This window comes from Anopheles cruzii, chromosome 3 (assembly GCF_943734635.1).
Source record: "Anopheles cruzii chromosome 3, idAnoCruzAS_RS32_06, whole genome shotgun sequence".
Lineage (NCBI taxonomy): Eukaryota > Metazoa > Arthropoda > Insecta > Diptera > Culicidae > Anopheles > Anopheles cruzii.
The window spans coordinates 35,043,853-35,057,781 of record NC_069145.1 but is presented as its reverse complement, the minus strand read 5'-3'; the positions used below and the strand labels follow the sequence as shown (position 1 = coordinate 35,057,781).

At 46.0% G+C, this 13,929-nt stretch overlaps 3 protein-coding genes across 3 annotated transcripts; all 3 read left to right on the top strand.

The window, feature by feature from the left end:
• The first annotated feature begins 1,108 nt into the window (after positions 1 to 1,108).
• On the top strand, positions 1,109 to 5,146 carry LOC128272449 (alpha-mannosidase 2). Its single transcript, XM_053010262.1, has 4 exons — positions 1,109 to 1,213; positions 1,273 to 3,341; positions 3,420 to 4,530; positions 4,596 to 5,146. Exons 1-4 carry the CDS (start codon positions 1,109 to 1,111, stop codon positions 4,740 to 4,742), a joined length of 3,432 nt encoding a protein of 1,143 aa, XP_052866222.1. The 3' UTR covers positions 4,743 to 5,146.
• Positions 5,147 to 9,259: 4,113 nt separating this feature from the next.
• Positions 9,260 to 10,576, top strand: LOC128270305 (HSPB1-associated protein 1 homolog). Its single transcript, XM_053007707.1, has 3 exons — positions 9,260 to 9,968; positions 10,030 to 10,140; positions 10,202 to 10,576. Exons 1-3 carry the CDS (start codon positions 9,273 to 9,275, stop codon positions 10,574 to 10,576), a joined length of 1,182 nt encoding a protein of 393 aa, XP_052863667.1. The 5' UTR covers positions 9,260 to 9,272.
• A 207-nt stretch (positions 10,577 to 10,783) lies between these two features.
• Positions 10,784 to 13,780, top strand: LOC128272452 (cysteine protease ATG4D). The gene is made up of 4 exons (XM_053010265.1): positions 10,784 to 12,096; positions 12,245 to 12,556; positions 12,631 to 12,827; positions 12,887 to 13,780. The coding sequence occupies exons 1-4, from the start codon at positions 11,082 to 11,084 to the stop codon at positions 13,148 to 13,150; spliced, it is 1,788 nt and encodes a 595-aa protein (XP_052866225.1). The 5' UTR covers positions 10,784 to 11,081; the 3' UTR covers positions 13,151 to 13,780.
• The last annotated feature ends 149 nt before the right edge of the window (positions 13,781 to 13,929 follow it).

The following is a 13,929-nucleotide window of genomic DNA, read 5'->3' as shown; positions in this document are numbered from 1 at the left end:
ATGCTTTTCCTCACAGCTTGCCAATTTTGAGTAATCAGTCTATTTTTAACAGCTATTTCCGGAGGGCCACACGAAGTGAAAATAAACGATTTGACATTAATCTTTAACGTCAAATCGTTTAAAAGTTCGCGGATTCATATACGATTTGACATTTTTTCGCTCGGATTTACGGTTCTTCTGGACCTCCAGTTTTGCTTGGACGTGTTTTGGCTCATGGCGAGGCACGCCGGGAACAGCCGGGAGTCTTAGGACGTATTTCTTAGATCTATCTACTAAGTTAACTTAAAACTATGCACGATGCCCGGTGTCCATCTCGAGTGTACTATTTTGTACTCGAGTGTATTTTGTTTAGTTGTATAGAGTTGTTGTATGTGACAACGAATTTCATTTTTTTAGAAATGATAGAGGGTTGATATTATTATCGGTAAACAGATTTTTCCCCTGCATACCTTCAAAAAGATTTGTTGTTCGAGAATGAGGGCGTGATATATGACGATTTTGGTCCACCCTGTTTCGAATTCTGCACAATGGTCCAGATGTCAAAAGTAACGCCTTTTTCATTCAACTTGCCACCTGATTTTCCCAATCGGGGTGGCTTGTTTTGACATTCGCCAAAGTACTGCCGACAGTACAAAAGGAAAGTAAAGGAAATTTTCCGTGTTTCATGTTTCGTTTTGGCTGAAAACATTGTCGGATTTTTGTGAAATCGCTCAAAACAAAGTTTACTGCTCATTCTTTGGCATGCTGCGCTCAGAATAAAGGTACTTCATCAGCATTCAGTGTTTAGGCCATCGTGTTGCTTCCTACAAAAGAAAACCAAGAAGTTGAATGTTAAACACCGCCGAATCGCCGGCCTGTGTAGATTAGATAGCGAGAATACAATGCACGATTCTGTCTTAACGTGTAATAAAAATGTTCAATTCAATCGGAAGCACGAACCCGCATGAACTGCTAACCTTTCCATTTCTGTTGCACCCCTTTGTGATATTTTTACAGTACACACCTTCGCTTGGTAGGTCTCTGATAAGACCTTCATAGCGCCCTTTCTTCGCAGGTCCATACCAGGTGTCGATAGCAGTTGTGGCCGATAGTTGTTTACCGTGCAACCATGGTTCGAATACGAAGAAAATTTGTATTAATCCTTTCCGGAGTAACACTTTTGATATTTCTGGTCCTCTACATTGTACTGAATTATTCAATCTCCGATCGCGCGGTAAGTAACTAGAAGTGACATTTTTTTTTGTTTACTCAGACTTTTTTTGTATTACTCAGAATCCGGATCTAACGTATCTGGAAAATAAAATAAAACAGCTCGAAAACGGGCTGAGTAAACATCACAACGAGTTTGGTGATATACGTAAACAAATCGACACTATTCGGGGTGCGGTCGACGCCGGTGATGAGGCGTACGGTGAAGGCGGCAAGGCCGGACCACTGTTGGGCGATCGTGAGATGATGAAGGAATCGGTCATCAATGCTAATGGTGGTGGGCCGGGGACGTGCCCTTTGCGTGCGGACATCGTTCCCCGACCGGACATTCAAATGCTGAACCTGTACGAGGAAGTTTCGTTCGAAAACACCGACGGAGGTGCATGGAAACAAGGCTGGTCGATCAAATATAACCCTAGCCAATGGAACGAACACCATAAGCTGAACGTATTTGTCGTGCCACACAGCCACAACGATCCTGGCTGGATACAAACGTTTGCTGAATACTACGAACGGGCCACGAAGGCAATCTTTACCAATATGCTGCGGCACCTGGATGAAAACCCCGCGCTCCGGTTCATTTGGGCGGAAATAAGTTATTTCGCTTACTGGTACGATCAATTGAAGGCGGAACAGAAGGAGATTGTGAAACGGTTGGTGAGAAAAGGTCAGCTAGAGTTCGTCACCGGTGGGTGGGTGATGGCGGACGAGGCCAATTCACACTGGTACGCGGTACTGCTGCAGCTGACCGAGGGACAAACGTGGCTGAAAACGCACCTAAATGTAACACCTGTTTCAAGCTGGTCGATCGATCCATTTGGCCAGTCGGCCACGATGCCCTACCTGTTGAAACTGTCCGGTTTCGAAAATCTGCTAATCCAGCGGACGCACTACATTGTCAAAAAGAATCTGGCGCAAAACAAGCAGCTCGAGTTCCGATGGCGCCAACTGTGGGACACACGGGGCGATACGGATCTCTTTACCCACATGATGCCGTTCTATTCTTACGACGTTCCCCATACCTGCGGCCCCGATCCAAAGGTGTGCTGCCAGTTTGATTTTAAACGCCTGCCCCATAGTGGCGTTAACTGTCCTTGGCAGGTGCCGCCGCGCCCCATAACGGAGCAGAACGTGGCCGAGCGGGCTGAAGCGATTGTGGACCAGTGGCGTAAAAAGTCGGTCCTTTATCGGACCCGCAATGTGCTCGTTCCCCTTGGGGATGACTTCCGCTACACAACCAGCAGCGAGTGGGAAGCACAGCGTGTCAACTACGAGCGACTGTTTGAGTACATCAACAACGAGCCGTCGCTGAACGTAAAAGCTCGGTTTGCTACACTGCAGGATTACTTCGATGCGGTCCGAGCGTCATCAACCACTATGCAACCATTTCCGTCGCTTTCGGGAGATTTCTTCACATACTGTGACGTGAACCAAGACTACTGGAGTGGCTACTACACGTCTCGCCCCTTCCACAAGCGGCAGGATCGCATCCTACTGCACTACATTCGTTCGGCAGAGATGCTGCACGCCTGGAGTAACTGGGAACCGTCCTCGGATTGGACGTTGCTTGAGAAGCGGTTGGAGTACGCTCGTCAACAACTGGCGCTGTTTCAGCACCACGATGGTATCACCGGCACGGCGAAAGACCACGTCGTAGAAGACTACGCCCAACGTATGGCGCGTGCCATTGATGAGTGCAAATTTGTGATGCAGCAAGCCACGTACCGACTGCTGACGAAACCATCCGTCTATCAACCAGACCCGGCATTTCCGTATCTTTCGATCGATGATTCGCGCCCTGTGAGCGGTTCCGACAGCAGCCGGCCTACGATCATTGTGGGCGAAGAGCTACCGACGAAACAGATCGTGTTGCACAACTCGCTGCCACAGATGCGTTCCGAAATTGTCGAGTTCTACGTTTCTACCCCTTTCGTGATGGTTCGCGACGGTAAAGGAGAAACCGTCGTTCCCTGTCAAATTGCTCCCGTTTGGTCATGGCATACACGCCCCGATGGCGTCAGTCAACCGCAGCCTTCCAACACGAAATTTCGGCTGCTCTTCCGAGCAACCGTTCCGCCGCTCGGTATGAGCGTCTATACCATCAATTTCCGCAATTCTGCCACGGAATCCTCGTATGTGTCGTTACCTTCCCTGTCCACCAGTAATCTGTGTTTTTGTAATGCAAACCTTTCTTTTTCGGTCCATTGCAGGAGTGTAACTTATTCGAAGGTAAGTATTCTGTCCAAGGCACCGTTCACCGCGAACCTTGCGAGCGGTTATCCGGAGGATATTGAGTTTGCGGTCCCACGTGAAGTCTCGTTACGCGTCGACGAGAACAGTTTACCTGGTGCCGCCTTCACCTCGAAGGGCATGCTGAAATCGATCACAATCGAGAACAATCAGGCCACGATTCCGGTGCATCTCGAGTTCTATCGTTACGGAATGCAGCTGAGCTCCGGCAAGAGTGGGGCCTATCTCTTCCATCCAGCTGGCAACGCTACACGAATGACGTACGAACATCCGATTGTATTGGTTTTAAGGGGACCGCTTGAAGCGAGTGTAACCGCCGGTCTACCATTTGTCACACATCACACCATCCTTCGAGACAATGTGCTCGAGATACGAAACTTGGTCGATATCGGGCGTCGCGAAAATACGGAAATTATTATGCGCCTGCAGACAAACATTGCCAGCGGTAGCACCTTCTACACCGATCTGAATGCAATGCAGATGATCAAACGGAAACGGTTTCAAAAGCTACCACTGCAAGCCAACTACTACCCTGTACCTTCGGCCATGTTCATTGAGGATGAAAATTACCGACTTACCTTACTAAGCGGCCAGCCACTCGGCGGATCGTCGCTAAGTTCTGGTGAATTGGAAATCATGCAAGATCGACAGCTAACGCGTGACGACGATCGTGGCCTGGGGCAGGGCGTACAGGACAATCTACCGGTGTTGCACCTGTTCCGGCTGGTGCTTGAGGCGCGGGAATCGTGTACAAGACCCGATCCGGAGTACGCAGCTGGGTTTTTGTCCCCAGCAGCCTACGGTCAGATGCACAGCTTGCTCCATCCACTCGATAAGCTGATATTCAATGAAAACATTTGGACGGGACTGGTGAACGAGGGCTTCGGCGGCCGACACGAACCACTAGAACCAGGCATGGAGATTGTCGCAATGCGCAGCTTGCCGCACGTCCGCTTTGGTCGAGATGACCATCCCAGAGCACCGCCGGCATCGACAACGGTTCCGATTGGGCTCGTTATTCATCGGACGAACTTCGACGATTGTGCCTCGGAAGCCAACGCGGAAGGCATGGTAAGTATGCGCTGTTCACCGAAAGATTTGCACCTACTCTATACAATTCTTCGTTTCGGTTCCAGTTGAACATTAAAAAGCTGCTAAACTTGGCCGAAGGGCATGATGTCTTCACTGCATTGCTGACGTTGCTGAAACCTCAGGAGCCGATGGCATCGGAAGATGTCAGTTTCTGTCCGATGGACATTAAAGCATTCATTGTGAAACGATAGAAACATTCACATAAATGATTCATTTACGCAAAAAAAATTAAATTTAAGCACGCTGTAGCAAAAATGTATGTAAAAGGTGCGTAATCAAATGTACAATGAGGTTTTCTTTACGAAGGAAAAGCCAAACTTATTTATTTATGTCTTGTCCTATTTCGTGAGCAAAGTGGTACTCTCACATTGGGCACAATTCGTATGCTGTAAGCGTGTGATAATTATTTTCTAAGCCGAAGTATAATCGGTGACATGGGTTGCATAGGATAGGCATTTCAAAGAACATGTTTGATTTAAATCTAATATGGCTTTAAATCATTGAGGCTTGATTTAAATTAAAAATACCATGAACTTTGTTTAAAAAAATATAAATAAACAACTTAAAGTGGAGTTTCGAATCCGGGCGTGAATTTAGAACTAGTAGATAATAAAATCTATCAATAAAAACGATCGCTGGTCTTAGGTTTTGTTTACTGTAGAAACTGCAGTCTAGTTATACCGAATTCGGGTTTCTTTAATAGTCGCGACCAACACATCTGCTATATGTGTAAAATCAACTAAGAAAAACGGGGGTAAAAAAATCGTAAGATCTGCATTTGAGATTTTAATTGTCAACAAATTTACCTTAAACTCGCTAATAAAAACTCGCTAATTGCTAGCAGCGCTTGTGATAAAAATGTTACAAACTACACTGGTAGAAAACTTGAACTGGCGCACGCCATTAACCAGCATAAACTTGTCGAACGTGTATGTGGATTCAATTCCGCATTTTGACCTGTTCTTGAGAATTCAATTTTGTGTGATATGTTTTATTTGATAATTGCGCTACTCATGCTGAGATTGATTGATGGACAGCATAATGGCTCAACCTGTTTTCTTTGACGCGCCAGAAGCTACATATTTGATGAGTTTAAATTGGAATTGTATAGCATCATAGGTTTACTATATAAGATGGGCAGAAGAGTAATGAAAATCCAGTTAAATTACCAAAGTGGCACGTGAATGATGAACGAATTCCTCCGCTTTACAGCCGTTTTCATTTTGATAACTTGCGGGGGTAAAAAATTTCTGCACAAGAACTAAGTTTGTAAGTGAATTTACATCACATTTTAATTTCAGAAATGTCGTCAGAAAGAAGAACATTTTGGGAAATAGCCGAGCGATCTAACCAGTCCGGAATGATTCGGGGTATCTCGGAAATGGTAAACCTATTAGCACCCAAATCACTGGTGATTTTAGTGCAAAATGAGACCAAAATCGATCGGCTAGACAAGTTAACCGTTATGCTTCACCAACATAACATTCCCACCTGTGTCTACTACGATCTAGAGCAGTACTTTGACTTTATAGAGCACAACTTAAAGCAGTCGCTTGAAATCACGTCGCTTTTGTTTTGTCATCCGGAAGAAATGGTCCACGATATTTTCCATCGGCAGCTGGCACACAGGCTAAGTTTGTTCATATTCTACTGGGGAGCGACACAGTTATCCTGACGGCTGGATAGTGCCCTGCTGAAGGAACCATTCCGCATTGCGGTCATTACTAATCCACGCAAAAATATTTTCCGCATATTCTACAACCAAGCAAAGCCCGATAACAGAGGTGAGATGCTGAGTGCTAACTGGTACGATGGAAATGATATGACTTTCAAGCGTGTGCCTTTGTTGCCGACTCCTGCGGAAGTGTACAAGAACTTCCAGGGACGTGTTTTTACTATTCCTGTAATTCATGTAAGTTAAATCAGTGCTTTTGAAGGCCCTGCTAACATTGTTCTCTGTTTCACTTGCTGAAGGTAACGAATTTATACGAATTTTTGGGTCTTTAGAAACCGCCGTGGCATTTCGTTCTCTACGCAAACGACAGTAGCCCGCGGGGTGATTCGTCTAACATTTCAGGCATCGATATTGGCTACGAAATGGAGCTCGACCGCAATGTAACAGTGGATAATGAAGACGCATACTTTACGGTTAAGGGTGGCCGCGATCATAACCTGATGCAGCTCATAGCCGAACGAATGAATTTCAGCTTCCAGTACGTGGAGCCACCGGAAAAAATACAAGGAATAGCCGTCAGCACGGAAGACAACACTAGTTTCTCTGGCGCACTCGGCATGCTGCAGCGCAGGGAAGTTGATCTGTATCTGGGTGATGTGGCGGTAACTTGGGAGCGTATGAAAGCGGCTGAGTTTTCCTTCTTTACGTTGGCTGACTCGGCAGCTTTTGTAACGCACGCGCCACGCAGGCTGAATGAAGCCTTGGCACTGGTTCGGCCATTTCAAGTGACGGTTTGGCCACCATTGATCATTACGATTATAATTTCGGGACCAATATTATTTTTGATCATTTCCACACCGTTTCGTTGGAAGAAACGGTCGCTTCGTAGCCGAAACCGGTCGTTTTATCGATCTACACATTTGTTTCGACGGAAGCCACCTTTATATAATGCACGGTATATACAAGAAATCAGCTATGGTAATATACCGGAACAGCAGTCGCGACTAATACGTAGCTTGCCAACATATCCATCTCTAGATCGTTGTATTTGGTATACTATAAATGTTTACCTGAGGCAGTGTAAGTACGAACTTGCCATTTGTTGGCTAGATTTGGTTAACAACGAATTTATCTGTTCAAACAAACAGCGGCCAACATACCGTACGACGGGCATCTTGCAAGATTCTTCTCGATCCTGCTCTGGCTTTGTGCCACATATGTTCTGGGAGACGTCTATTCCGCCCAACTAACGTCCCAGCTTGCGCGACCAGCCCGGGAAAGTCCAATCAATACGCTCGGCCGATTGGAGCAGCGGATGGTAAACGAAAACTATCAGCTGCTGGTGGAACGGCAAAGTGCATTCCATGCAGCGCTCGTCAATTCTACGGGAGTGTTGCAACGATTATACCGCCTGACCCGGCAACGATTCGTCAACGGCTCGTTTCTGGTGCGCTCCGTCGAAGAGGGCATTCACATGCTGCAGAATGATCCCAAACTTGCGGTATTTGGTGGTCGTGAAACACTGTACTTCAACACCAAACGCTACGGAGCCAATCGCTTCCAGTTGAGCGAGAATCTGTATACCCGCTACTCCGCGCTTGCAGTGCAAATGGGTTGTCCTTTTTTGGATAGCCTGAACGTTGTGTAAGATTAGTTAGCTAGAGTTTTGTTCGTTAAGTCGTGCTGATACAAACTTTGTTTTATTATTTTTATGTTTTCTCCATTTCATAGCATTATGAGACTGTTTGAAGCTGGTATTATAGAAAAAATTACCATCGCGGAATATGAGCGAATGTTCGGCCAACACAACGGTATTGTTTCACACTCGGAGGAATCAGCTCGTTCAACCAAATCCACCAATTCCGAGTGCAGCGCAGACGGCCCTGGCGGGAAGAAGAAGTCCGATGCAAATGAAAAACTGCAACCGATGAATTTACGCATGCTGCAGGGTGCCTTTCTAGTGCTGGCCTGTGGACACTCTCTCGGTGGTAATATATCGGGGCATGAGTTGATGGCTTAAATAACGACAAACTGCTTTTCAGGATTATGCCTGTTCGTGGAAAGACACGAAGATGTGATACTTTGCTGTATAAGTAGCCTGCGCCTCGTGTGGGATCGTAGTAAACGTATACTTACGAATCTATGTAACGTAGTCGCTCTGCATCGTCCAACAGAACCCTAACGGCAGCGGTTCAGACTTTATTGGTCCATCGTACTACTTAAGGTATTCCATTGTTTAAGGAAATCAGCACGTTGCGACGACATTTCCTTTGCGCTTTGAAACGCCGATTCCATTGTCTCCAATAAAGGGGTTTCTGACGCTGCCAGCGTCTGCTTTGCGTCGTTCAGAGGTTTCATTTCCTTCTCGGCTTCCACTTTTTTCAGTAAGTCGTTTGTTTGACTCCTCAGAGGATCGAATGTTTCTAACACATATGCTGTGTAATTCTCACGACTCGACGATAATACGGTTCCTATTGTATCAGACGTTTTTTCGATCGAAGAGCATAAAGTGTGCGATACAGTTGTAATGCTGGTTTCCTGCAAAACTCTCGTCTCTAAAAACGACGTCGTGTTTACTTGTTGCATTTTTAAACGCTTCCACACAAGTATGATCACTACGAAATCTACGGTAAATTTAAAAACTGGCAGTAACCTAGCGACCCTACATACGAGAGACGTGCAGATAGAGAACGTGTTTAGCAGCTCAGTAAGGAAGGCATATGGAAAGAAATGTCAAGTTACACTGATTTGGTTATCACTTAAAATGCCATGCGAGAAAATTTATCTGTTGAATTACAAAGCTAGTTTAATAATCCCAATAGTAGGAAAACTGTCTTTTTCGACTTCTATGATACTCTAAATTATTTGCGTTCAATAAATACGCATTGTTACTGTTTTCACTGTTCCAAACCAAGACGTATAATTGGGAGCAAGTCACTTTGTCACTCAGCTCGAAGCGCGAACAAAAGGAAACGTTCATGTTTTGGTTTTATTTCATACAAACAATAAACGAGTCCGTGTGTGGGCTGTAAATTCCGCTGGATTGATGGATCCGAATAAATTGAGAGATATCGTACTGAATGCAGAGTTTCCGCACGTGGTGTTAAATGTAGCCGTTCCATGGGATTGTTTTGAGCTAACATTCGAAGAGTGGTGTGCAAAGTACGACAGTGCGCGGAAGGAATTGGTAGCATTTGAGGGATGTTCCGTAAAAGCCGGTCGCCGTCCGCAATGGGAAAGGGCACGTACTGAAATGAAGATGAGTATGAGCGATATTTGTAAGTCCCAGCCAGATACCGCCGGACGGTGGAATTCGTTTAGCTATCGAAATATCTCGGAACTACCGGCAGTATGTAGGAGTGGCATCAATTTTGCTTGCTTTGGGTTCCCGAGCGTCGACGAGGACATCTCCTTTTGGATCGGTTCACCCAATGCACACACTCCTTGTCACTACGATACGTATGGGTGCAACATAGTGGTACAAGTTTTCGGGAAAAAATCCTGGATTTTATTTCCGCCGGAGACAAAGCTTACACCGGTGCGCGTACCATTCGAAGAGTCGAGCGTATACTGTGAGGAAAACTTTTATAGTCCTCTGTCGTACGGTGATCTAACGGGCGTAGAAAATCAAGCATACCATGTCGTTTTGGAGCCCGGTATGGCCTTGATTGTTCCGCCGAGATGGTGGCACTATGTGGAAACTCTGGAACCCTCGTTAAACTTCAATACTTGGTTACCTTTGGTAAGCGCCCATTTCAGTACCCATCTTATCGTTCTTAGTTAACAGTATACTATGCCGGTAGCAAAACGACACCGAGGCCCTTCTTTCGGAATGTATCACCAAGATCTTGATCCAGGACATTTGCCAGGACCTGCAGCTGTCAGTAAAAAAGCATGTTTTCAATCCGAACGAGGTAAACAATTTCAATCCTACAATCCGTTGCAGTCCATTTCTAATCGATCTTCTTTTTACAGGATTCGATAAGCGGGGACGAGGGGCTGAAGAAATCATTTGCCATATTAGACTATCTTACGCACCAAAAAAAATACAACAAGCATCTCCGGGCCGATAGAAAACGCTACTCTGCAGGGTATCTTTCCTCCGAAGCGATGAGTACGCTTTTAGAAGACAGTAAAGCTTTCGTTAGGCCAGTGTCTCGGTTGGAAAATTGTAGCTTTTTCCAAATGATGAAACACAACCATCTTCGGTACGACGCAAGTATTGATCGCCGATTCGAAGAGTCGCTACACAAAAGAGAAGCTGAACAATTAACCTCTGTTTGTAGAAAGATAAATTGTTGCTGCAATCCAGCGGTAGTGCAGCTAATAAAGGAAGCATTGCTGAGATGAAGTAAAATGTTTCTTTCTCTATAAGCGATTAGTTAATTTGATAACTGGTGTAAGCAGTTCGACTTTTGTGCAAGCAATTTGAATCATGGAGTAATCAAACAGTAAGTTTTGCGTCACCCTGTTTTGTTGTGACATTTGATTTTGCTGTCAGTTGGGGTTGTGGGGGTGAACAATAAAGAAAAAGGTTGGGAAAATATACGACTACTACAACCCATCTACTGCTAAAAGACTTTTGCTGACCCAGTGTAAAACAAACAACAGAGTGATATTGAGCAGCGATAGGCTTAATTACTGCATTTTCCTGTGTACGATGCAAATGTAGTCTTATTGACTATAGACAGTTTGGCAGCACCACGGAACGAACTTGAGCGCCGTGAAAGTGTACAGCGAGTTCGCGAATGTACATTTCACGGTCATTCATTCGCACTGTGTCACCTGATAAGTGATCTGCACGGGGAAACGAGGAAAAAAACAATCACTGCTGCTCGGACCACCTTCGAGGGGCATGAACTACGACGTGTTGCTAAATAGAACGGGGTTCAACAAGCTCGCGGTTACACCGCAACACTTCCGCAGTGTTTCCGAGGGCGACGGTCGTGGGCGTGATGCAGCCGCAGGTGAAAGTGACGATGGCGGAAAGAACTCTAGTCGAAAGGTGTCCCTTCAGCAGCATCCAGCATATCGCCATGAAACAGTGTCGGCCTCATCGAGCCCGATGCGTGGCCCATACGCAGCTGGTGCCCCTGGCGGTGGGCCAAGCGAAGAGTTTAAGGGAAAAGTCGAGTCGAAGCTGTTGACCATGTGGAATAACATGAAATTTGGCTGGAACTACAAACTGAAAACCAACTTTTCGAAAGAACAACCGCTCTGGCTGCTTGGCCGCTGCTACCACCAGAAGGTGACCCCGGTGCCGTCGATGGAAAGCTCGGTGGAACTGACCAGTACGGCCACCGATGGACAGCTGCTGCTGGTGCAGACCGCGCCCCCGGTGTACTTTGCCGAAGATTCTAGTTCTCCGGCGGAAGAAACGGGCACAGACGCTATCGAGGACAGCAGTCCGGAGGGTATCGTTGAGGAAGAAGGAATAGATGCGTTCCGGCGCGATTTCGTGTCGCGCGTCTGGATGACGTACAGGCGCGAGTTTCAAACGATGGACGATTCAAACTACACCTCCGACTGCGGCTGGGGCTGCATGATACGGAGTGGCCAAATGCTGCTAGCGCAAGGGCTAATGACGCACTTCCTGGGACGCTGTTGGCGCTGGGACGTGTCAATGTTCAACGCGTACGAGGAGAACATCCACCGGAAGGTGATTCGTTGGTTTGGGGACACTTCATCGAAAACGAGTCCCTTCTCCATTCACACGTTGGTGGCCTTGGGAAAGGCGTCGGGCAAAAAACCGGGCGACTGGTACGGCCCGGGAGCTGTTGCCCATTTGCTGCGCCAAGCCGTTCGTTTGGCGGCACAAGAAATCACCGATCTCGATGGGATCAACGTTTACGTTGCGCAAGACTGTGCTGGTGAGTGTGATACGTGTTTTCCCCACGAACCTGAATGGAATTCCCCACGATGGCTATTGGCAGTATTGGATGAGTCAATACGGCTGTGATTAACTGTTACTTGTGTTCGATTCATGCGTTTATCAATCGCTTTATGTGTTTGTTTCAGTTTACATACAGGATATTATCGATGGATGCACGATATCAGCACCGTCAGCCGGAGCTCCGTGGCAAAAGAAGGAAACTCAAGCACCACCACTTGCCGAGAGCGGCAAAGCATGCAAAGCGCCACCCGGGTCGGAAGAAAGCGTTGCCGCCATGCACTGGAAATCGTTGATCCTGCTCGTCCCACTTCGTCTTGGAACCGAGAAGTTGAACCCCATCTACAACGAATGCCTTAAAGCGATGCTCAGCTTAGACTATTGCATTGGCATCATTGGAGGGCGCCCGAAACATTCACTTTTCTTCGTCGGTTATCAAGGTTGTGTGCACACTATGCGGAGGGTACACTGTAGCAACAATGAAAATGAATACGTTGGATTTTTTGTTTCTCAGAGGACAAACTTATTCACCTCGATCCGCACTACTGCCAAGACATGGTGGACGTAAATCAGGAAAACTTTGCCGTTTCCTCGTTCCACTGTAAATCACCGAGAAAGATGAAGCTGAGCAAAATGGATCCTAGCTGTTGCATTGGATTTTACTGCGAAACGAAAAAGGATTTCTACAAGTTCATCGATAGCGTGAAGCCGGTAAGCTGTTATTGCATCCCTGAAAAAGTGAATGTCAAATTATAAAACTACCATTTCAGTTCCTAACGCCCGTGGCGAACAACGATGCTGTACCCGGAGGATCAAGTGCGGGTCATGTGGGGAACTATCCGATGTTCGTGTTTTGTCGTGGTAAAAGTAGCGATCAGCGTGCGGACCTTCCAACACATCAGCCGATGTATCCACATCCATCAGCGTACCGATCATTGGCTACCGCCGTTCCTGGGGGCGCCACGTCCGATCGCGACAATGACGACGATGATGACGACGAAGAGGACGAGGCAATAGAGTTTGTCATTCTATAACACAGATGACCGCGACACAATCTGCTCCGTTCCACTACTGCAAACCCTGTACGTAGAGCTTCATTCCATCGTACTAAAAAAGATTGTTGTTTCGTTTGTAGAACGGTTCCAGGTAGCTTGGCGACTTTTGGCGGGCCATTCGTGCGGTGCGACTAGTTCGCACTGTGTGATTGACGAACGATTGAAAATCATGTACTTACACCGGCCGCTCTCCTCTGGTCAGCAAATCAGTACAATCTGCTGTTCCGTACCATTGGTCCTTTTTTTGGGTCGGCTCAATATGCCCATTGCTCCATACACTGTCATTTCTTTTGGTACAATAACGCATATTTTCAAACAAAATAGATATTAAAAGTTTATTGTTAGTTAATATTCTAGATGGTTTATATTTATTTTGAAACTTGGATGATTTTTGCGGCTTTCCTATGTTTGTGCAAATTAGATTACCTTTACTTCAGCATTCATCCTCAACGAGCGGGAGAAAGTGAGCAAAATTACTGTTTCCCTCGGAAGAAGAATAGTAAAATGTAGAATTAGTTGATTTTTTTTTTATCGAAAAAGTTGTTCAAACGGTACGTAGTGCGAAAATAAAAGAAAGACAAATAACATAAAACCGTATCCTGCAAATAGGTTACAGTTCTATAAAAATGAACACGGTTTAAGAAGTGCGATAACAGCGTTTCATACTCCTCCATAAACGTATTACGTTGGACATTGTTTACATTTCGTGCCGGGAGCTTGTCGCGATTAGTCTGAAAATTTGGTTGTGTCGAATTTCT

Coding starts and splice junctions, on each gene's coding strand:
- LOC128272452 (XM_053010265.1), top strand. CDS start 11,082: ATGAACTACGACGTGTTGCTAAATAGAACGGGGTTCAACAAGCTCGCG. Junction 12,557..12,630: donor TTTCTTCGTCGGTTATCAAG/GTTGTGTGCACA, acceptor TTTGTTTCTCAG/AGGACAAACTTATTCACCTC. Junction 12,828..12,886: donor TCATCGATAGCGTGAAGCCG/GTAAGCTGTTAT, acceptor CTACCATTTCAG/TTCCTAACGCCCGTGGCGAA.
- LOC128270305 (XM_053007707.1), top strand. CDS start 9,273: ATGGATCCGAATAAATTGAGAGATATCGTACTGAATGCAGAGTTTCCG. Junction 9,969..10,029: donor TCAATACTTGGTTACCTTTG/GTAAGCGCCCAT, acceptor CTATGCCGGTAG/CAAAACGACACCGAGGCCCT. Junction 10,141..10,201: donor ATGTTTTCAATCCGAACGAG/GTAAACAATTTC, acceptor TTCTTTTTACAG/GATTCGATAAGCGGGGACGA.
- LOC128272449 (XM_053010262.1), top strand. CDS start 1,109: ATGGTTCGAATACGAAGAAAATTTGTATTAATCCTTTCCGGAGTAACA. Junction 1,214..1,272: donor ATTCAATCTCCGATCGCGCG/GTAAGTAACTAG, acceptor TGTATTACTCAG/AATCCGGATCTAACGTATCT. Junction 3,342..3,419: donor AATTCTGCCACGGAATCCTC/GTATGTGTCGTT, acceptor GGTCCATTGCAG/GAGTGTAACTTATTCGAAGG.